General features: G+C 48.6%; 1 protein-coding gene and 1 long non-coding RNA gene across 2 annotated transcripts in view; both read right to left on the reverse strand.

The window, feature by feature from the left end:
• Positions 1-24,537, reverse strand: part of LOC144673632 (uncharacterized) — a 127,405-nt gene that overhangs the window by 28,217 nt on the left and 74,651 nt on the right. The window contains 1 exon segment of the mRNA XM_078535377.1: positions 11,637-11,930. Within this exon segment, the coding sequence (XP_078391503.1) occupies positions 11,637-11,930 (294 nt within the window).
• Positions 12,368-24,307, reverse strand: LOC144673629 (uncharacterized). The gene is made up of 4 exons (XR_013574398.1): positions 24,173-24,307; positions 23,748-23,861; positions 22,313-22,418; positions 12,368-12,535 (listed from the first exon to the last, which is right to left on the reverse strand). It is a non-coding gene; the product is annotated as an uncharacterized LOC144673629 (long non-coding RNA).

A 24,537-nucleotide genomic window follows, 5' to 3' on the forward strand; every position in this document is an offset into this window, starting at 1 on the left:
TGGACCCCCTCGGTCTCCCCCTGGACACCCTCATTCTCCCCCTAGACCCCCTCAGTCTCCACCTGGACCCCCTCAGTCTCCCCCTGGACACCCTCGGTCTCCCCAGGGATCCCCTGGTTCTCCCCGTGGACCCCCTCAGTCTCCACCTGGACCCCATCAGTCTTCCCCCGGACCCGCTCAGTGTCCCCCCGGAACCCCTCAGTGGCCCCCTGGACGCATTTAGTCTCCGCCTGGACACCACTCAGTCTCCCCCTGCACCCGCTCAGTTTCCCTTCGGACCCCCTCAGTCTCCTCCTGGACCCCCCACAGTCTCCCCCTGGACTCCCTCTTTCTCCCCCTGGGCACCCTCAGTCTCCCCCTGGACCCCCTCAGTCTCCACCTGGACCCCCTCAGTCTCCCCTCGGACACTCTCAGTCTCCCCTCGGACCCACTCAGTCTCCCCCTGGACCCCCTCTGTATCCCCCTGGACATCCACAGTCTCCGCCTGGACCCCCCTCGGTCTCCCGCTGGACCCCCCTCAGTCTTCCCCTGGACACCCTCAGTCTCCCCCTAGACACCCTCAGTCTCACCCCGGACCCCCTCAGTCCCCCTTCGGATCCCCTGAGTCACCCCGCGGACCCCTTCGGTCTCCCCCAGGACCCCCTCCGTCTGCCCTCGGACACACTCAGTCTCCCCCCGAACCCCCTCAGTATCACACTGGACCCCCTCAGTCTCCCCTCGGACACCCTCAGTCTCCCCACGGACCCACTCAGTCTCCCCCTGGAACCCCTCTGTATCCCCCTGGACACCCTCGGTCTCTCCCTGGACACCCTCGGTCTCACCCTGGACACCCTCATTCTCCCCCTGGACGCCCTCAGACTCCCCATAGACCCCCTCAGTCTCCCCCCGGACCCCCTCAGTCCCGATTGGACACCCTCAGTCTCCCCTCTGACCCCCTCAGTCTCCACCTGGACCCCATCAGTCTCCCCCTGAACATCCTCAGTCTCCCCGCGGATCCCCTCGGTCTCCTCCTGGACACCCTCAGTCTCCCCCCGGACACCCTCAGTCTCCCCCTGGACACCCTCAGTCTCCCCTTGGACACCCTCGGTCTCCCCCTGGACAACCTCATTCTCCCCATGGACACCCTCCGTCTCCCCCTCGAACAGCCTCAGTCTCCCTTCGGACCCCCTCTGTTGACACCTGGAATCCCATCAGTCTCCTCCCAGACCCCCTCACTCTCCCCCCAGACCCGCTCGGTCTCAACCTGGACCCCCTCAGTCTTCCCCAGGACCCCCTCAGTCTCCCGCCGGACCCCCTCCGTCTCCCACTGGACCCCCTCGGTCACCCCACGGACAGCCTCAGTCTCACCTCGGACCCCCTCGGTCTCCCCCGGACACCCTCATTCTCCACCTGCACCCCCTCAGTCTCCCCCTGGACACCCTTGGTCTCCCCCCGGATCCCCTGGTTCTCCCCATGGACCCCCTCGGTCTCCCACTGGACCCCCTCAGTCTCCACCTGGACCCCATCAGTCTCCCCCTGGACACCCTCAGTCTCCCCGCGGATCCCCTCGGTCTCCTCCTGGACACCCTCAGTCTCCACCTGGACCCCCTCCGTCTCCCACTAGTCCCCCTCAGTCTCCCCCTGGACACCCTCAGTCTCCCCCTGGACACCCTCAGTCTCCCCCTGGACACCTTCAGTATCCCACTGGACACCCTCTGTCTCCCCCTCGGACACCCTCAATCTCCCCTCAGACCTCCTCAGACTCCGCTCGGACCCCCTCAGTATCACACTGGACCCCCTCAGTCTCCCCTCGGACACCCTCAGTCTCCCCCTGGACCCCCTCAGTCTCCCCTCGGACACCCTCAGTCTCCCCCCGGACCACCTCAGTCTCCCCTCGGATCCCATGAGTCTCCCCCCGGACCCCTTCGGTCTCCCCCCGGACCCCCTCAGTGTCCCCACAGACTCCCTCAGTCTCCCCCCGGACCTACTCAGTCTCCCCCCGAACCCCCTCCATCTCCCCCCGGATCCCCTCTGTCTTCCCCTGGACACCCTCAGCATCCACCCGGACCCCCTCATTCTCCCTCGGACCCCCTGAGTCTCCTCCCGGACCCCTTCCGTCTCCCCCTGGACACCCTCCGTCTCCCCCTGGACTCCCTTGGTCTCCCCTCGGACCCCCTCGGTCTCCCCACGGATCCCCTCAGTCTCCCCCTGGACACCCTCCGTCTCCCCCTGGACTCCCTTGGTCTCCCCTCGGACCCCCTCGGTCTCCCCACAGACAACCTCATTCTCCACCTGGTCCCACTCAGTCTCCCCCTGGAACCCCACAGTCTCCCCCTGGACACCCTCCGTCTCCCCCTCGAACACCTCAGTCTCCCCTTGGTCCCCCTCGGTCTCCCCCCAGACCCCCTTGGTCTCCTCCCGGACACCCTTGGTCTCCCCCCGGACACCCTTGGTCTCCCCCCGGACACCCTCAATATCCCCTGGGACCCCCTCAGTCTCCCCCTGGACCCCTTCAGTCTCCCCCTGGACCCCCTCAGTCTCCCCCTGGACCCCCTCAGTCTCCCCCTGGACCCCCTCGGTCTCCCCCGGACACCCTCAGTCTCCCCCTGGACACCCTCAGTCTCCCCTGGACACCCTTGGTCTCCCCATGGACACCCTCAGTCTCTCCTCGGACCCCCTCAGTCTCCCCCTGGACACCCTCGGTCTCCACCTCGGACCCCCTTAGTCTCCCCCTCAGACACCCTCGGTCTCCCCCTGGACCCCCTCGGTTTCTCCCTTGGACACCCTTGGTCTCCCCCTGGAGACCCTTGGTCTCCCCCTCGGACACCTCAGTCTTACCCTGGACACCCTTAGTCTCCCCCTGGACACTCTTAGTCTCCCCCTGGTCACCCTCAGTCTCTCCCTGGACCCCCTCAGTCTCCCCCTGGACACCCTCAACCTCCCCCTGGACACCCTTAGTCTCCCCCTGGACACCCTTAGTCTCCCCCTGGACACCCTTAGTCTCCCCCTGGACCATCTCATTCTCCCTCCGGACCCCCTCAGTCTCCCCCTGGACATCCTCATTCTCCCCCTCGAACACCCTCAGTCTCCCCCTGGACACCCTCATTCTCCCCCTCGAACACCCTCAGTCTCCCCCTGGACCCCCTCTGTCTCCCCTCTGGACACCCTCAGTCTGCCCCTGGACACCCTCAGTCTCCCCCTGGACACCCTCAGTCTCCCCCTCGAACACCCTCATTCTCACCCTGGACCCCCTTATTCTCCCCTCGGACTCCCTCAGTCCCTCCCGGACCCCCTCAGTCTCCCCCTGGACCCCCTTAGTCTCCCCCGGACTCCCTCGGTCTCTCCCTGGACCCCATCCGACTCCTCCCGGATCCCCTACATCTCCCCCTGTACCCCCTCAGTCTCCCCCCGCACCCCTTTCTTCTCCCCCTGGACCAATTGGGTCTCACCCTGGACCCCCTCAGTCCCCCCTGGACACCCTGTGATTTTGGGAGATTTTCCGATTGAAAACAGTGAGATAGTTTCAGAGTTGAGTATTTTTCACCATTCATCTACAATTTAGAGCTTTTAGTTTTATTCTCATCTCTGTGGCTCCTTTCCTGTGGATCTGAATCCATATCCATCTATTGCTCTGTTTCACCTCTGCCCTCCCTGATCACCTCTCTGCCATTGTCTAACTCCCTCTGTCTCTAATACTGGGTGTATTTTAATTATGTTTAGGATTTTACTGTTACTCCTGCTGACCGTGACTAAATGAAGTTTCCACTGCTGCCCATCCCCTGACCATGTGCTGCTGTCTTCCCAGCTTTATCTTCGCACAGTATCTCTCATAGTCAGGAATTGTTTTTCCTGTGCTACAGTCCATTTCTATTCCACTTCTGAGCTTATTTTGACCAACAAATTCTGCACTATTTTTATTCCCCCTAATTCATTCTGCACACCCTGAAATGTTAACTCCACAGATACTGCCTGATGTGCTGAGTATTTCCAGCATTTGCTCTATTGATTTCAGATTTCCAGCAGCTGCAGTATTTTGCTATTATTTTATTGCAGGCGTTGCTGACAGAACCGAGTCTAGAAACACAGACGGACCAATTAAGAGCTGGTTTGAATCAGGGTGGGTGTTGGTTACAGAAGTTGGTCCCTGGCCTCCAGTGTAGGTCCTTTCTCATCAAGTCACTGAATCACTGAATGATTACAATACAGACGGAGGCCATTCAGTCCATTGTGCCCATGCTGGCTCTCTGCAAGAGCAAATCAGTTAGTCCCTCCCCTGTCCTTTCACTAGCAAGACCAGCAAATATTGCCAATCCCCAGTTGCCTGTGGAGAAGATGATGTTTGACCTTCTTGAACCGCTGCAGTCTGTGTGTTGAAGCTGCTCCCACAATGCTGCTCGGTAAGGAGTTACAGGTTATTCACCCAGTGATGATGAAGGGGCAGTGATATATGTCCAAATCAACAACAACACTCTGTATTTACATTGCACATTTTGTGTAATAGGAAGCTCAAAAGTGATTGATAGGAATGTTATAAAGAAACATTCGACACTGAGCCACATAACAAGACATGAGCGCAGGTGAGCGAATGTTTAATCAAAAGGTTTTAAGGAGTATCCTAAAGGAGGAAAAAGGTATTGAGAGGTTTAGGGGGAAATTACAGAGCTTATGGGCTTGGCAGCTGAAGGTGGGGGCACTGAATGTGGGACAATTAAAATCAGGAATGCCCAGGAGCCTGGAATTTGAGGAGCGCAGATATATTGAAGGGGTGTGAGACTGGAGGAGATTCCATAGATAGGGATTTGAAAATATGGAAGAGGAATTTAACATTTTGGTGTTTCTTAACCCTGAGTCTTTGGTGGTCAGTGAGCACAGGGGTGATGAGTGAACAAGACATGGTGTGAGTAAGCACACGGGTAGCAGAGTTTTGGATGACCTCAAGATTACAGGGAGGCTGAATGTGGGAGACCGGCCAGGAGTGCATTAGGATAGTTAAGTCTAGAGGGAACAAAGGAATGGATGAGAGTTTCAGCAGCAGATGAGCTGAGACTGGGCTGGAGTCGGGCGATGTTACTGAGGTGGAAATAGGCGGTCTTGGTGATGATGTGGATATGTGGTTGGAAGCTCATGTCAGGGTCAAATGTGACACAGATTTTTCAACAGACTGGCTCGGCCTCAGACAGTTGCAGGGAGCCAGTGGATCTAGAGTCGAGTTTGTAGCGGAGACGGAAGATAATGGCTTCACTCTTCCCAGTGTTTAAATGCAGGAAATGTTGTTCATCCAGTACTGAATGTCAGACAAGTCAACTTGGAGGTGATGATGTTCACATACACCTGCTACCCTGGTCCATGTAGGTGGTGGAGGTTGAGGGTTTGGGAGATTCTATGGAAGGTCTGGTCGAGTTGTAGAAATGTAAATCCCCTCTACTTCACCAAATCCAAAACAGTGTCATACGGATTCGAAACGTTAACTCTGTTTTTCTCTCAACAGATGCTGCCAGACCTGCAGAGATTTTCCAACACTTCTTGTTTTTATCCCTCTCCTTTTCATGCTGTCTCACTCATCTCTGTCTCTCTCTCCTCTCCCTCCCACCCCCAACGCCAACCCCTGTCTGTCTCTCTCTCCTCCTTTGGAGGGCACAGTCATCTATAGGCCCAGACTGGGTGGCAGGTTCCCTTCCCTGAGGGACATTAGTAAACCAGTTGGATTTTTATGACAATCCAGCAGTTTTCATGGTCACTTTTTCCTAGTGCCAAACCCACAAATTCCCAGATTCATTCAGCTCAATTTCACAACCTGCCTTTGTGTTTTTGTGGGTTCCCTCTCACTCCCTTTTTTCTGTTTTAAATCAATTTCACAGAGTATTAGAAGGGGAGGACTTGCAGTCAGGAAACTCAAACCAAACATCACATCAGGATCTGACGGAGTCGCCCAATTTATCGTAACCTGAATATCATTGGATTTTGAACATGGAAGGAAAAAGCACCATTCACAGTGGGGAGAAACCGTACACGTGTTCTGTGTGTGGACGAGGCTTCGGCGAATCATCTGGCCTGTCGAGACACAAGCGCAATCACAACCGGGAGAAACCTTGGAAATGTGAGGACTGTGGGAAACAATTCAAATCCCCATCAGAGCTGGAAACACATCGACGCACTCACACTGGGGAGAGACCATTCACTTGCCCCATGTGCAGGAAGGGATTCACTCAGTTATCCACCCTGTTGACACACAAGCGAGTTCACACTGGGGAGAGACCATTCACCTGCTCAAAGTGTGGGAAGGGATTCATTAATTCAGCGAACCTAATGACACATCAGTGAGTTCACACTGACGAGAGATCTTTTAAATGCCCAGACTGTGGGAAGTGCTATAAAAGTTCCCAGGAACTGATGTCGCATCAACGTGTTCACACTGATGAGAGACCGTTCAGGTGCTCTCACTGTGGGGCTGGGTTCAGGCAATCTTATCAACTCACTATACACAAGCACACTCACACTGGAGAGAGACCATTCACCTGCTCCGAGTGTGGGAAGGGATTCACTCAGTCATCCACACTGCTGGGACACCAGCGAATTCACACTAGGGTGAGGCCGTTCACCTGTTCCAAATGTGGAAAGGGATTCACTCAGTCATCCACACTGCTAACACACCAGCGAGTTCACACTGGTGTGAGGCCATTCACCTGCTCTGAGTGTGGGAAGAGATTCACTCAGTTATCCACACTACAGAGACACCTACGAGTTCACACTGGGCAGAGACCATTCACCTGCTCCATCTGTGGGAACAAATTCAGTCTGTCAGCCACACTGCACAGACACCAGCGAGTTCACACTGCGGGGGGAGACCGTTCACCTGCTTCGAATGTGGAAAGAAATTCACTCAGGCACCCAACCTGCTGATGCACCAGCGAATTCATGAGTAACGACAGTAAGTGGATTTTGCTGTTAATCACATCCAGGACTGAACCATGTTCGTTGCTGTATGTTTCTGCTGATGTTAATAAACTCCAGATAGATATAAGGGTTAATGTTGTGGATAAAATGCAAATAAAACAGCTTTGTGTTAAACACAAAGTGCTGAGTCTATTAATACAGCATTTCCCAAACCTTTCCCAGTGAGGCCTCATTTTAATGACTCAGACTTGGTGTGACCTTAGAGTGAAAATCTGGGGGTTACAGGAGATGTTGAGTGGGGCAGGGGGAAGGAGGCTTCAGACAGACAGTTTGGACAATCATTATTGTGCAGACAGCACTTCAAGCAGCTAAATACTTGCTCTAAGCTCAATGGAAACTTAATATAATGTAAAGCCTACATTGTAAATTAGACTCATGTATAATTAACTCTTAATAATTCTCTTTATAACTCTCTATAATTATTCACTAAATAAAATCTTGAAATTCCATTTCTGCGTGTACAGGATATTTCATATAAATGACTGCCAATTACACACACAAGCAGATTTTAATAGTCACTACAATAGGGTTTCAGTTATCGACAACAGAATCTATTGATGTGATATACAGCCAGAAAGGTGTTTTCTCCTCTACAAACATTTTCTGGCTCATAAAACTTTTAATAATCCTGAAAATATGCTTTTTTAAAAACTGTATATATAGATCTCTCAAATTTAGACTGATTTACACAAGCTTCAACCTATCTGCAGTCTTTAACAATGTTGATCACACCAATCTGCTCCAACACCTCTCCACTGTCGTCCAGCTTGGTGGGGCTGTTCTCTCCTGGTTTCATTCTTCTCTTCCTAATCATAGCCAGAGAATTACTTGGAATGTCTTTCCTTCCCACTCCCACAGTTACCTCTGGTGTCCCCCAGAGGATCCAGCCTTAGCCTCCTCTTATTTCTCATCAACATGTTCCCCACAACGACATCATCTGAAAACACAGTGTCAGTTATCACATGTACACTGAAAGTGCCCAGCTCTACCTCACCACCACTTCTCTCCACTTCTCCACTTTTGTTAAATTATCAGACTGTTTGTCTGATGTCCAGTGGTGAATGTGCAGAAATTTCCTCCAATTAAGTATTGGGAAGACTAAAGCCATTGTTTTCATTCCCGAGCTTCCAACTCCATTCCTCTTCCTCACAACTGTCTGAATGTAAACCTGACTTTTTGCACACGTGATGTCAGGTTTGACCCCGAGATGCGATTCCAACTCGTATGTGTGTCCCAGTGATTTTCCAGTCACACTGATGATTTAAATATTTCCCCACAGACAGAACAGACAAACATTTTTCCTTCCATAATCAGAGGCTGATCATTTATGAATTCAGTGATTCTGTAAGATCTTGCAAGATTTTTGGTTTGAGTTTCCCATCTGAAAATCCTCTCCCTCTAATCCCATGTAAACACAGTTTACAAAAGCCATCAATGTCAGTACAGGATAGAAATTCGGAACAGACTATTCTAGTTTCTATGGATTATTCTTTCTCCTTTCATTCCCCCAAATCTATAAATCCCTGTCCCACACACTCCTCCCCCTCTCTGCTCATTGTTCCAGATTCAGTGCCCAGTCTCCTACTAATTCTTTTCCCCTCTCCAGATTCTCTCTCTTCCTGTCCTTAAAGTGGTGAATCAGCCTGTGGGTCAATCCCACTCCTTCACTCTAATTCTACCAAATAATTCAGATGAAAACAACAAATCATCTTTAATGACTTGATTCGTCATTTGGATGTTTGGAAAGAATCATCTTTTTTCCCAACTGTGGAGAACAGAAAATCCAGTGATTAATTCAGAGCCTCTTTCTCCCCAGGTCTGTTCCAACAAGCTGTGTCTATCTGAGTTACATTGATACAGACTTACTCACTCAGTAAGTGATCAGATCTCACTGAACTATGACACAAGCTGTGTCTATCTGAGTTACATTGATACAGACTCAATAAGTGATCAGGTCTGACTGAATTACAATAACAAATGCAACAACTTACATTTATATCGAGTTTCTAACGTAATACATTGTCCCAAGAAGTTTCACAGAGGCATAAGGACATATTAGGTCAGATGACCAAATGCTTGGTCAAAGAGGTCGGTTATAAGGAGTGTCTGAAAGGGGGAAAGTGAATTAGAAAGGTGGAGGGGTTTAGGGTGGAAATTCCACAGCTTAGGGTCCAGGCAGCTGAAGGCCCGGCCACCAGTGGTGGAGTGATTAAAACTGGGGATGAAGGACATCCGGTAATGGTGCTCCATGTATGTGGGCCCCATAGCCCAGGCTCAAAGCTGAAATCTGAACTTTGGGTCATAGTTTGACTGTCCCGGGTCTCAGAGAAAAACAATTCCCCAAATAAACATCTTGTAGGATCTTGGTTTATTGATACCATAAGAATTTTGGACCAGTTGAGTCCTCCTGTGTACTCGATAGAGATTGATTTTAACAGCGTTAAAATCCTTTGTGTTTCAGTGTCAAAACAAGAACATGTTTTAGCAAAAACAAAAATATATAAATACTGAAATACTGAACAGAACAAACCTGGAGAAATATACAGGTCAATCACCATTGGAAAGTGATAAGTTAGTGGTCACTGTTTCAGGTGGGACTCCTTCAGACTGAACACTTCCCACCACCAGCACCAACCCCACTCCCCCATCCCCCTCCCTGTGAACTGAACATTCCTTCAGCCACTCATCCACCCATTGCCCATCCACCCAATGGCTCCCAGCCTGGATTGACATTCAGCATGAACCCAGTGAGAGGGTGAGCTGGCTCACGGGGTGTCAGAATGGACAAGAGCTGGAAGTGGTTCCAATCAATGCGTTTTAAGTTTCATTGCTAAATACAGGAAACTTAATATTTTGTTAGACCCCCATGTGCACACCCTTTGTGAATTACAATTTCTCACCCAGTCCTTTCCTCTGGTTTCAACTTGGTGCATCCTGTGTGGGTTCAGCAGAGGTAGAGACAGGCTGCTCGGGAGATGGGGGCAGTGTGTCGGGAGATGGGGGCAGAGTGTCGGGAGATGGGGCAGCGTGTCGGGAGATGGGGGCAGCGTGTCAGGAGATGGGGGCAGAGGGTCGGGAGATGGGGGCAGAGTGTCGGGAGATGGGGGCAGTGTGTTGGGAGATGGGGGCAGAGTGTTGGGAGATAGGAACAGAGTGTTGGGAGATGGGGCAGAGTGTCGGGAGATGGGGGCAGAGTGTCGGGAGATGGGGGCAGTGTGTTGGGAGATGGGGGCAGAGTGTTGGGAGATAGGAACAGAGTGTTGGGAGATGGGGCAGAGTGTCGGGAGATGGGGGCAGAGTGTCGGGAGATGGGGGCAGAGTGTCGGGAGATAGGAGCAGAGTGTCGGGAGATGGGGGCAGTGTGTCGGGAGATGGGGCAGCATGTCAGGAGATAGGAGCAGAGTGTCGGGAGATGGGGCAGACTGTCGGGAGATGGGGCAGAGTGTCGGGAGATGGGGGCAGAGTGTCAGGAGATGGGGCAGAGTGTCGGGAGATGGGGGCAGAATGTCGGGAGATGGGGACATATACTGTACATGTTTCTCATCCTCATAACTTACAACACTATTCCTGATGTTCATCAGCTACCTCACTTTCTTTCCCATTCACTCCATTTGCTGATCTATCAGTAATGGACTTGCTGCCATCTCGAACAAAACTGTTCTCACCACTAAGGCTCCGCTGGTATTGAATAGTCTTCATGACATCATCGCACTGGGACTGGATGACATCATCGCACTGGGACTGGATGACATCATAAGAGTCCATTGTTTCTTAATGATCCACATCAATAACAAGAGGAAATATTAATAAACCTGAGCACATTATCTAGGCTGACACTCCAGGGTGACACTGAGGGACTGCTGCACTGTCAGAGACAGCATCCTTCACATGGAACTTGCGGAGGCTCTGGTCACAATCTTCCAATCCTCCTTATACAGTAGTGGTGTCAAAGGACTGACAGATTGTAAATGTTACACCCCTGTTCAAAAACACAGCAATTCCAGGACAATCAGCTTCACATTAATGGAGGGGAAAGGCTGGAGACAATAATCCAGGACAAAATCAATTGGCATTTGGAAAAGTATTGGTTATTTCCAGCATTTTCTGTTTTTAACACTGATACTTCCCTGGATCCCAAGGCTCTCTGGGAGGTGTGGGGAGCTGGGATGTTTCCATGAGAGTAACCAAAGGTCTGAGAATTGAAAGAATCTCGAGTTAGAGAGGAGACCAGATCCAAAATTGGAGCAGTTGGCAACAGGACATCAATCAGTCTCCTCTTATCCTGGAGAAATCAAGGACTCGACTTTCTGAGAGTTTGAAACAAAACTGATTTATTTAACAGACATCAAGATATTAAACTTCAGCCCAGTTACAGGGATTATTAACATCAATAGAAACAAACCACAACTGTCAGAATGAACATGGTTCAGTTCTGGATGTGATTAACAGCAGCAATAACAGCAGAATCCAACCTCTGCAGACACTTGTGAACTCACTGCTGTCTGAGCAGGTGGGATGACCAAGTGAATCCCTTCCTACGTTCGGAGAAGGTGAACAGCATCTCCCCAGTGTGAACTCGCCAGTGTCTCAACAGGTTGGATAAATGAGTGAATCCCTTTCCACACTCGGAGCAGTTGAACGGCCTGTCTCCAATGTGAATTCACTAATGTACACTGAGGTGGAATGAAGGCTGAATCTCTTTACACAGGAAGTGCAGCTGAACGGCCTCTCCTTGTGTGAATTCGCTGGTGTTTCAGCAGGGTGGATAACTGAGTGGATCCCCTCCCACACTGGGAGCAGGTGAATGGTCTCTCCCCAGTGTGAACTCGCTGGTGTCTCAGCAGGTTGGATGAGTGAGTGAATTTCTTCTCACACACAGAGCAGGTGAATGGTCTCTCTCCAGTGTGAATTCGCTGGTGTCTCAGCAGGCTTGATGACTGAGTGAATCCCTTCCCACACTTGGAGCAGGTGAAAGGCCTCTCTCCAGTGTGAATTCGCTGGTGTCGTTTGAGGTTCGATGAAATGCTGAATCTCTTTTCACAGGAAGTACAACTGAATGGCCTCTCCTCAGTGTGAATTCGCTGGTGCTTCAGCAGGTCAGAGGACCCAGTGAATCCTTTCCCACATACCCTGCAGATGAACGGCCGCTCCCCAGTGTGACTGCGTCGATGGATTTCCAGTTTGGATGGACAATTGAATCCTTTCTCACAGTCCTTACATTTCCATGGTTTCTCCATGGTCCAGGTGTCCCTGTGTCTCTCCAAGTTTGCTAATCAGTTGAAGCCTCGTCCACACAGAGAACATGTGTACAGTTTCTCCCCACTGTGAATGGTGTGATGTTATTTCAGGCTGTGTAACTGGTTAAAGCTCTTTCCAGTCAGTGCAGTGGGACACTCTCACTCGGGTGTGTGTGTGTGTCTCGGTGCTTTTCCAGTCATACTGATGTTTGAAATCTTTCCCTACAGACAGAACAGACAAATGTTTCTCCGTCCACATTCAAAGGTGATGATATTCAAGTCCTGATGAATCGAGTGACTGTGTCAGATCTTGATGTGATGTTTGGTTTGAGTTTCCTGCCTGAAAATCCTCCCCTTCTAATTATCTGTAAAAGGAATTTATAAAAGTCATCACTGTAAGAACAGGATATAAATTCAGAGCAGACAATTCTAGTTTCTATGGAACATTTTTTCCTCTCTTGTTCCTCCAAAGCTGCAAATCCCCGTCCCACACACTCTCCCTCCTCCCTGTGCTGAAATCCAGACAGAGTTTTGGACAATTCTTTCTGTATCTTTTTAACAAATTTCTCCAACTGGAGTTGACAATATGTCTGATCATTCACTTCAGTGATTACTCGAAACAAAACATTAATCTGATACCCCCTGACTGATCATACAGAATAGCAGATGTTAACCTTGTGTCCAAAACTTATTGTGTGGACATTTAATGAGTGATTATGAAGGTGGTTTCTCCCAATGTCCCAGAGTTTCCTTCCTTCCTTCTCTCCCTCTCCAACTAAGTTAAACCTGGGATCAGTCTCATGGCCCATTCTGGTTCCTGCTTCTCTTCCTGATGACTAATTAACTCCAATTAAACACTGAGAAGACTGAAGACACTGTTTTCAGTCCCTGCTCCAATCTCCATTTCCCAGATACCAACTCCATCCCTCTCCCTGGGAACAGTCTGAGATTAAACCAGTCTGTTCACAACCTCGGTGTTACATTTCATCTCGAAATGAGCTGCTGACCTCATGTCTGTGCCATCACTAAGATCGCCTGTTTCCACCTCCGTAATATCACCTGACCTCACCCCTGTCTCAGGAGTGTCTCATCTGCTGCTGAAACCCTTATCACGGCCATGTTTACCTCCAGACCGGACCATTCCAAAACACTCCTGGCTGGTCTCCCACATTCTACCCTCTGTGACCTTGAAGACATCCATATTTTTGCTGTCTGTGTCTTCACTCACAGCTAGGCCCGTTCCCTGACCTTCCTTGGCTCCTGTTTAAGGAGCAACTCGATTTTAAAAATCTCATCCTTGTTTTCAAATCCCCCAATGGCCTCCTCTCTTCTCTGTGTGTCTCCTGCAGACCCACAACCCTCTATGATATCTGCACTGCTCTAATTCTAGCAGTCCCTGTTTTAATTGCTCCACCATTAGTGTCCGTGCCTTCAGTTCCCTCGACCCCAAGCTCTGAAATTCTCTCCCTTTGTCTACCACACTTTCCCCCTTTAAGACAATTGAGTATTAATAAAAAAAGACATTCTGTCAAAACATTTTATCTTGTACTCATCAGGATAGAGGGAAGAAAACCAAATTTCAAAAGTTATCAGTCAGGCTAGTAATGTGTCTCACGTACACTTGCTAGAAGCTACGTATGTTCATCCACAGGGACCTGTCCTCTGCAGGCAGAAGGAACAAGTCCAGGCAAGGGGTGTTTTGTGGAATTAAACAAAAGCAGAGGGGATGACAGCTCCTGGCTGTATTGTCCATGGCAACAACCAATCAGAGCCGACGGGCCAACCAATCAGCACCCTTTTCTCGTGCAGTATAAATTGTGGTTCCCTTTGAAATTTGGGATTCTTGCGTCAGTCCTGGTGAGTGCAACAGGAAAAGCTTTGACAGCTTGTCTCTTTTTTCGTTAATAATCAAATTCTGTACAAACAAGCGACTATTTAAGTATTTTGGTCACCTCCTGTGTCTGAATGTTATACTTTATTTTATGATTTCCTGTGAAGCTCACTGGGATGATGTATGATGTTAATAGAAGTTGTTGTTGTTTCTGACTGTTACCCTGTTCTCCTGTTTTACAACAACCCATTGATTTCACACCAAATCTCTGATTTATTGTCCCTCCTGCGGGTCATTCATCCGGGTCTGCAACCTCTGTAAAGATGGCGCCCACGCATGCACCCTGTTGGACATTGCCACTTACAAAGATGGTGACCGCACATGCGCTCTGCTGCTTCTTGCCCCCTATAAAGATGGTAACCACACATGCGCTCTGCTGCTCCTTGCCCCCTATAAAGATGGTGACCGAACAAGCACCCTGCTGCTCCTTGCCCCTATAAAGATGGTGACCGCACATGGGCTCTGCTGCTCCTTGCCCCCTATAAAGATGGTGACCGCACATGCTCCCTGTTGCACATTGCCCCCTATAAAGATGGTGACCGCACATGCGCTCTGCTGCTCCTTGCCCCCTATAAAGTTGGCGGCCGTTAACTCGGGCCTACTTCCGGAGAAATGGCCTAATCTGTGGTTGGAAGGATCGTTCCTTATTGAGGGTTTAGGACAGAGACCGTGAATTCATAAAGCCTCCCAACTCACGCGCTAGCCCTATCTATTCTCACGGGTATTTTTTTCCAGCTCTCAGTCCGCACTCGGTCTTTGTAAACCCCGCATTTTAAATCCGCTTGCTCCAGCTCTCGTCACGCCTGATTTCACGCGCTACACATGCTCCAGCTTATAATGATTGACGGCAGCTCCGGACCAATAGGGACAGGGGGCGGGCCTGGAGGACCAGCGGGACCGGCTGTTCCTCCGGCCAATCGGAGTGAATGAGGGGCGTGGCCAGGTTTGAATTGGAGCATGCGCAGCGCGGGTGGGGATCGGGATGAAGGCGGTCGGATTGAAAGTCCAGCGGGTGAGAAAGGGCCGATTGCAGGAGAGGAATGGAGCCGGAGGGTGGACTGGGAGGATTCACAAACACCCGGTGTAGGACTCCAAACCCGGATTACAAACTCCCGGAGCCCAGTTTACACCGAGTGTTTGGAAACTCCTTTTACAGGGGGTTAGAAGGGGACGATTTACACACAGCAAACTCAAACCCAGAGAAATAATTGTGTGGGAAAAGCACCAACATTTTCAAAATCCTGGTTAGACTGCACCTGAACCACTGCAATAAAAATAAAAAATGCTGGAAGTGCTCAGCAGGCCTGGCAGCATCTGTGGAGCGAAACAGAGTTAATGTTTCGAGTCAACATGACCTTTCATCAGGACAGGAATACTGTGTTCAGTTCCGGGCATCACACTTTAGGAAGGATAGACTATATTGGCCTTAGTGGGAGAGCAGTGCAGATGTACCTGAATAACAACTGGACACCAAGGGTTAAATTATGAGGAGTAGTCAAACAAATGCATCAGAGTAATTACAGCACAGAAAGAGGCCATTCAGCCCATTGAGTCCATGCCAGCTCTTTGTAGAGCTGTCCAGTCTGTCTCATTGCCCCGCTGTGTCTTCAACCCCCTGCATGTTTATTTCTCTTAAATGCTGGTCCAATTTCATTTTAAAGCATTGATCATGTCTGCTTCCAGCCTGCTCGTAGGCAGTGAGTTCTGGGTTATTACCACTTGTTGTGTAAAATATTCCTCCCTGCATTTGCCCTGTATCTATTGCCCATAACCTTCAATATGTGTCCCCCTAATCTTTGTACCATCACCAGATGGAAACAACATTTTATTTGTCCACCTTATCTGAACCTGTCACTATCTTGTCCACCTCTATCCAATCTCCCCTCAACTCTGTAACTCCAAGAAGAACAACTTCAGCTTCTCCAATCTCACTTTGTAACCGAATTCCCTTTTTCCTGGAACCATTCTGGTAGATCTCCTCCGCAACCTCTCAAGGACTCTCACACCTTTCCTAAAGTGTGGAGACCCGAACTGGATGCAATACTCCTGTTGTGACCTAACCGGAGCTTTATAACGGGTCAGCTTATTTTCCCTGCGTTTATACACATGAAATCTGCTTATGAAGCCCACGATCTCATATATTTTGCGAACTGTTCTCTCAATATGTCCTTTCGCCTTCAAATGTGTATCCACATCAACCCCCAGTTCCCCCAGTCCCTACACACTCTTTAGGACTGTACCATTGAGTACCCTATTCATTCTGCCAATATTCATCATCTCACTGTGAGGTTTGTATTCCCTGGAATTTAGACGATTGAGGAGGACTTTCTCGAAGTTTTCACGATATAAATTGGAAATGGTGTGGTAGATAGAGGGGAACAATTTCCATTGGTTGGGGAATCCAGGACTGAGGAACATAGTCTAAAACTTAGAGCCAGACCTTTCAGGAGTGAGATTAGGAAAATCTTCTTCAGGTAAAGTTGGGAGAAGTTTGGAATTCTCTTCCTGAATTAGCAGTTCATGCTTGATCAATGTTCAGTTTCAATCTGGCATTGATAGATCCTTCCTAACACAAGGTATAAATCAAGGGACAGGAGACAAAGGGTCACAGATCAGCCGTGATCTGATTGCATAGTGGGACAGACTCGAGGGGCTAAATGGCCAACTCCTAGAATCATTGAAACTGAGAGCACAGAAGGAGGCCTTTCAACCCTTTGTGCTTGTGCTGCCTCTTTGAAAGAGCAGTTGTGTTTAGTCCCACACACCCACTTTCTATTTGTAACCCTGTAAATTCCTCAATCCCAAATCCCTGTCAACTCCCTTTTAAAATTCCTGATAGAATCAGGTTCCAGCACCTTTCCAGGTAGAATGTTCCAGAACCTGACAACTCACTGTTGATGCAGAAATTGCTGAACTCGATGTTGAGTCCGGAAGGTTGTAAAGTGCCGAATTGAAAGATGAACTGCTGTTCCTCGACCTCCCATTGAGCTTCATTGAAACACTGCAGGAGGCCAAGGACAGAGAGGTCAGAGTGGGAGAGGGGTGGAGAATTAAAATGACAAGTGACCGGAAGCTCAGTGTCAAGCTGACAGACTGAACGGAGGTTGTTCCACAAAGTGATCACCCAATCTGTGTTTGGTCTTCCCAATGTAGACCAGATCACATCGTGAGCAGTGAATACAGGAACTAAACTGCAAGAAGTACAAAGAAATCACTGTTTGGTTTCATCTTGCACAACCTTGAGAACAGCCTGAATGAAGATACTTTACTTGAAGAATAAAGGTTAAAATATAATTACATTGTCTATCTCAGGGTGTAATCCAAGAACAACACCTTGTATTTACAGGAAGGGTTGTGGGGCTGGAGGAGGTTACAGAGATACTGAGGATCCGGTTGACATTGTCTATCCCACTGGTGTCAAATTCATTTTCCATGGTGGCTCTGATCCAATATCCTGACACTGGGTGAGGGCCACATTCAGCAGAATTTATAAAAATGGAACTAGATACAAATAAACTATATCAGTATTTACTGACACCTCGATTTTATTTATTGTTCCTGCTGCTCCCGGTATCCGGCATCTCTTCGCTTGAACCATCACATCGACACTCGGGGCAAATGACTGGGCTGAGGCCTGTCTCAGATAAAAACACGAGGACCACTTGTCACCACAGAATCATAGAAATTATTGCACAGAGGAGGCGATTCAGCCCATCATGTCTGTACTGGCTGAAAATGAGCAATCCAGTCTAATCCCGCTTCCCAGCTCTCGGTCTGTAATCCTGTAGGTTACAGCACATCCAGTGTATATCCCAGTACTTTTTAAATCTGTGTATCTCTGCCTCCACCACCCTTTCAGTCAGTGAGTTCCAAGACCCACCACCCTCTGGGTAAAAGCATTATTGAACTCCCCTCTAATCCTTCCACTAATTACTTTAAATCTCTATCCTCTTGGTTCTGACCTCTGTAAATGAAATAGGTCCTTCCTATCTGGGACCCTCATAATTTTTACACCTCAATTAAATCTCCCCTCTTCCTCCCCTGTCCCAAAGAAAACAATCCCAGCCTCTCCAATCTTTCCTCAGAGTTAAAATTCTCCAGTCCTGCCAACATCTCGGTCAATCTCTTCTGCGCCTGCTCTAGTGTGATCACATCCTTCCTGTAATGTGCTGATTACAACTGGACTCAGTACTCTAGCTGTGCTCTAACTAGTGTTTTTTATAGTTCTAGAATAACCGCGCTCTCACCTTCCATTAACTTCAATGTGATAAAAACTGACACCTGGAATCTGTCAGCATTTGAAATATATTTACAAATGATTCAAGGGTTTCTTCCAGATGGGATCTTTCTCTGTTCTGTCTATTCGAGGTGTTAGATAACAGACTTTCTCATGGGAATATCGAGCTGGTATTTTGGGCCGTGGTGTGTTTACTCGTTCATCTTGTTGACTCTAAATGGTGAATCTTGTGGATTCAGACACCAGATAATCAAGCTCACAACAATAGATTGTCTCACGCTGACTTTATTAACAGCACCACAGTAATACAGACAGGGTATAGTTCCCCAATCCAGAGAACAGGGATAATGTTGGGGTAGACTCCTCATTGTTCGAGTGCCCAAACTGTAAATGATTTAATCATTTCCTGTGGGTCCTCTCCTGACTGAAGAGTTCGGTGTGGGACCAACCTGGACATCCACAGAACTGACCGTTCATATTATTGTTGGTGGTGCTTGGGTTAACTTCTGCAGCTGTGCCACCTCTGACATTCCTCTGGTCACGTCGGATGTTGAGTTTGGTGTAGATGGTCCTTGAAACACGCTGAACCAAATTTCAGTGCTTGCCTCCACATATACACTCATAGACGTTTAGAACACAGAAGAAGGACATTCGGCCCATTGTGTCCACGCTGCTCACAAAGTTCTGACTAACTAATCCCATTATCCAGCGCTTGGCCCATGGCTCTGGAGGCTAAGGCAATGCAAGTGAATAATTAAATACTTCTTAAATATTACAAGAATTTCTGACTCAACCACCCAATCATTTATACCCTTTCAGGCAGAGAGTTCTAGACTCCCACCACCCTCTGGGTGAAAAAACAATTCTCCTGAACTCCCCTCTTAGCCTTCTACCTCTTACCTTAAATCTGTGCCCCCCGGTTATTGACCCCTCTACTAATGGAAAAAGTGCCTTCCTATCCACCCAACTATGCCCCTCATAATCTTATACACCTCTATCAGGTCCCCTTCGCTGTTCTTGGGAAAACAGCCCCAGCCTATCCAATATTTCCTCATAGCTCAGACCCTCCAGCCTGGGCAGTATCCTGGTAAATCTCCTCTGCACCCTCTCCAGTGCTATCACACCCTTCCTATAATGTAGAGGCCAGAACTCGGCCGGTCGACTGCAGTGTTTTCCGAGGAGAGGCGGTCTGCAATGCAGAAGTTTGTGAGGCTCCTTTTTTAGGGTGTCCTTGTATCGGTTGTACTGACCACCTTGATGTTGTTTGCCCTGAGACAGTTCCCCATGGAAGATCAGCTTGGGAATTCTGTGATTGTCCATGTGGGAAACATGGCCTGGCCATCGGAGATGAATTTTCTGGAGGGTGGTCTCCAAGCTGTTGAACCCAGCGTGATGGAGAACCTCGTTGTTTGTGATTTTTGTCCTGCCATCTAATTCTCAGGATGGACCTCGGGTGTCTTTGCTGGAAGTGTTCCAGAGCTTTGATGTGTCTCCAAGAGCAGACCAAGGATTCTGCTCCATACAGCAGGGTGGTCAGGACAATGGCCTGGTAAAGTTTGATTTTAGTTTTCAGTTTAATGCCATGCTGCTTCCAGACAGATAATACCATGGATTTAGACTAGATTGCACAGGAGTTCACGGGATATACAGCAGAGAACCAGGCCATTCAGCCCAATCAGTCCATGCTGGTGTTTACGCTCCACTCGAGCCTCCTCCCATTTTTTCTCAGCTAAATCTACCAATGTAATCATCTATTCCCTTCTTTCTCATAGAGCTATCCATTTCCCCCTGAAATGCACCTATTTTATTCACTTCCTGATGCAAATTCTATGCAATTCACCCCTGTCCCGAGAGGACAGATCTTTGGCCCAGTGGGCAAGTGGAAGGGAGGGAAACAGCAGAGGCAGCTGATCGGATTGTCTCAATCTTAGTGACAAAGAAGCTCCATGAGCTCCTCACACTTGTTGGAGGTGAGGATGGAGGTGACAGGGGAGAGGCAGAGTCCGTCAAAAGGAAATAACTTGTGTTAAAGGTACTAAAAGGACTCAATACACTGTATTTAACACACAGCATTTCAAAAATACAAATGGCCCCCTATAACTGGGCTGGAGTTTATGAAGATCAACAGAAACCGACCCCAATGAATATAGTTCCGTCCTGGATGTGATTATCAGCAAATCCCAATCACTGTAGTTACTTGTGAACGTGTTGGTGCCTCAGCAGGTTGGATGATCGAGTGAATCCCTTCCCACACGCCGTACAGGTGAACGGTCTCTCCCCAGTGTGAATTCTCTGGTGTACCGTAAGGTCAGATGACCATCTGAACCCAGTCCCACAGTGAGAGCACCTGAACGGTCTCTCATCAGTGTGAACACGTTGATGGGACATCAGGTTCCCGGAACTTTTGAAGCACTTCCTGCAGTCTGGGCATCTAAAAGTTTTCTCTCCAGTGTGAACCCGCTGGTGTTTCAGCAGGATGGATGGATCAATGAATCATTTACCACACTCGGAGCAGGTGAATGGTCTCTCCCCAGTGTGAATTCGCTGGTGTGTCAGCAGGCTGGATAACTGAGTGAATCCCTTCCCACACTCTGAGCAGGTGAATGATCTTTCTCCAGTGTGAGTGTGTTGGTGTCTCAGCAGGTTAGATACACTGATGAATCCCTTCCCACACTCGGAGCAGGTGAACGGTCTCTCCCCAGTGTGACTGCATCGGTGAGTTTCCAGGTCAGATGGGTCAGTCAATCGCTTCCCACAGTCCCAACATTTCCACGGTTTCTCATCGCTATGACTGCATTTACGTCTTGACAGGCTAGATTGGCTGAAGCCTCGTCCACACACAGAACACGAGTACAGTTTCTCCCCACTGTGAACAGTGCTTTGTCCTTCCATGTTCAAAATGCAAAGATATTCAGCTTACGATAAATTGGGCGACTCCATCAGATCCTGATGTGATGTTTGGTTTGAGTTTCCCGACTGTAAATTCTCCCCTTCTAATACCCTGTGAAATTGATTTAAAACAGAGAAAAGGGAGTGAGAGAGAAACCCACAAAAACACAAAGGCAGGTTGTGAAATTGAGCTGAATGAATCTGGGAATTTGTGGGGCCGGCACGAGGAAAAAGTGACCATGAAAACTGCTGGATTGTCATAAACACCCAACTGGTTCACTAATGTCCTTCAGGGAAGGGAACCTGCCACCCAGTCTGGACCTACACTGGCCTCTATGGAAAGAGAGAGAGAGAGAGAGAGAGAAAAAGAGGTAGGTAGCGCAGGAGGTGAAGGAGATGGATTGTTTATATCTATAACATAAGCAGAACTTTGATAGAATCTTCCAATCCCTCAACCTCCACCCCCAGAAGGACCAGGGTAGCAGGTGTATATGAGCATCATTGTCTCCAAGTTCCCCTCCAAGTCACACACCATCCTGACCTGTCTGACGCACTCCCGGCCGGCCTCCCAATTTCAACCTCCCTGTAACCTTGAGGTCATCCAAAACTCTGCTGCCTGTGTGCTTACTCACACCAAGTCTTGTTCACCTATCACCCATGTGCTCACTGACCTACAAAAGCACCGGGTTAAGAAGCATCTTCATTTTAAAATTCTCATCCACTTTTTGAAATTCCATGTTGGTCTCGCTCCTCCCTATCACTGTAATCCAGCCTCACAACCCTCTGAGATGTTTGTGCTCCTTTCGTTCTGACCTGCTGAGCATTCTGTCAGTTTCCATGGCCTCAAGCTCTGGAATTTTCTCCCCAAACCTCTCTTCCTCTCTACTTCATCTTTCTCCTTTAAGACACTCCTTAAAACCTACCTCTTTGACCAAACGTTTGGTCACCTGCCCTAATATCTCCTTATTTGGCTCAGTGTCAAACCTTGCTTTTAACCTTTCTGTGAAATGCTTGGACAATTGTCTTACATTAAAAATGCCATATAAATCCAAATTGTTGTTGTTGATTTGGACATATATCACTGTTCCTTCATCATCACTGGGTGAATAACTTGTAACTCCTTACCTAACAGCATTGTGGGAGCACCTTCACCACACGGACTGCAGCGGTTCAAGAAGGTCAAACATCATCTTCCCCACAGGCAACTGGGGATCACAATAGATGCTGGTATCTGTGGAGAGAGACAGAGTTAACGTTTCAAGGTGTGCAGAATGATTTTTCTAAATTCACGTGGGCATCACTCAGGCTAGCATTCAGAGGGCAGTTAAGAGTCAACCACTGCTGTGGTCTGGAGTCACGTGCAGGCAAGATCAAGGACGGCAGATTTCCTTCCCTAAAGGGCATTAGTGAACCAGGTGGGTTTTTATGACAATCATCATCGGTCATCATTAGACTTTGAATTCTAGATTTTTGTTATGGAATTGGAATTCCACCATCTACCATGACGGGATTTGAACCTGGGTCCCCAGGATATTGCCCTGGGTCTCTGGATTACTCGTCCAGTGACAATACCATTACACCATCGCCTCCTCCCAGGGAGTACAAATGGTGCCGAATTTGATGGTCAATATAAGCTTAGAAGTGGAATAGAAATGGACTATAGGTCAGGAAAAGCAATTCCTGACTATGAAAGAGACTGTGGGAAGATAAAGCTGGGAAGCCAGCAGCACATGGTCGGGGGTTGGGCAGTGGTGGAAACTTCATTTAGACACAATCGACAGAAGAAACAGTAAAATACTAAACATAACTCAAATACATCCATTATTAGAGACAGGGGAAGTTGAAAAATTGCAGAGAAGTGATCAGGGAGGGCAGAGGTGAAACAGATCAATGGATGAACATGGATTCAGATCCACAGTAAAGGAGTCACACCAGCCCCAGAGCCATGGAGCCTCTCAGATACAGAGCGTAGAACTAAAAGCTCTAAATTGTAGGTGGATGGTGAAAAATAGTCAACTCTGAAACAGTTTCAGTTTTCAACTTTAAACTCTCCTGCTGGATTCTGCAGCTGGAAAGATATCAGAAGAACTGGAGTCAGAGAAAAATCTCCCAGTTGAGGAAATATCCGGGGAGCGGGGTGATGTCACCGTGTAATTGTCGATGTGTGATGATGTCACTGTTTAATTGTCGATATGTGATGATGTCACAGGCACGAATACAGAACATCTGGGTCTGTGCAAACCAGTGATCACCACACCATGAAGGATGTGAGGGTATAGAGGAGATTAACCAGAATGGTTCGAGAGATGAGGGGTTTTATCTGTAAGATGAGGTTCGAGAAACTGGGGTTGTTCTCCTTGGAGTAAAGGAGATTGAGGGGAGATTTGATAGAGGTATACAGGATAATGAAAGGTAGTTAAATAAAAACTGTTGCCATTAGCTGATTATGAAACGATTAAGGGACAGAGTTCTAAGATTTTGGGCAAGATCCACAAGGCGGATGCCAGGAAGAGATTTTTTTTACCCAGTGACTGGTAATGTCCTGGAACTCAATGCTTACATTCAAAGGCTGGTGATATTCAGGTCCTGTTGAAACATGTGACTTTCAGATTTTGACGTGATGTTTGGTTTTGGTTTCTCATCTCCCTCAAGTTTCCCCTCCTCTTCTAACATCCTGTAAATAGAGTTCACAAAATCCATCAGTCAGTCCCGAACAGAAATTCAGAAAGGCCAAACGTTTCTATTGGCTTGAGTTTACTGTGTGTAAATCCTCCCCTTCTGACCCCCTGTAAAAGGAGTTTCCAAAATCCATCCCTGTCAGTCCAGGATAGAAATGCACAACATTCTCTCCTCCTGCGATCTGGACCAGGATGACCGCGCACGCGCCCTGCTGCACATTGCCCCCTATAAAGATGGCGGCCGGGCTTGGCGAAGGGAGAAATCCAGACTTTTTCGGCCCGTTCTCTGCAAACACAAGACCGGCACCTTGTTATTTGGGGTCTACGGCCTGAAGTGTGTCTTTATGAAGCCTCCCTGCCCACTCCGCTGGCTCCATTCCTCCTCACACACTCACTAACTCTGTTAGTTGACTCCGCTCGACATTTTCTCCGCCGCACTGAGTAGCTTCAGTCACAGGCCAGCACTGCGCATGCTCATGAAACAGACCGAAATGCGCATGCACCATCATACACCGCAATGCGCACGCGCAGGAAGCTGCTGGAGTGAGGATAGGGCACATTCTGTCTCGCAGTGAAACTTGGGTTTCCGCTGTGCCATTGAAAGATCATATTGTAGAACAGAAACCTCTGTCCTGTAATCAGAATACGATGGGTGACATAGGGGCAAGACAT

Source organism: Cetorhinus maximus, unplaced genomic scaffold (genome assembly GCF_964194155.1).
Source record: "Cetorhinus maximus unplaced genomic scaffold, sCetMax3.hap1.1 HAP1_SCAFFOLD_417, whole genome shotgun sequence".
Taxonomy (NCBI): Eukaryota; Metazoa; Chordata; class Chondrichthyes; order Lamniformes; family Cetorhinidae; genus Cetorhinus; species Cetorhinus maximus.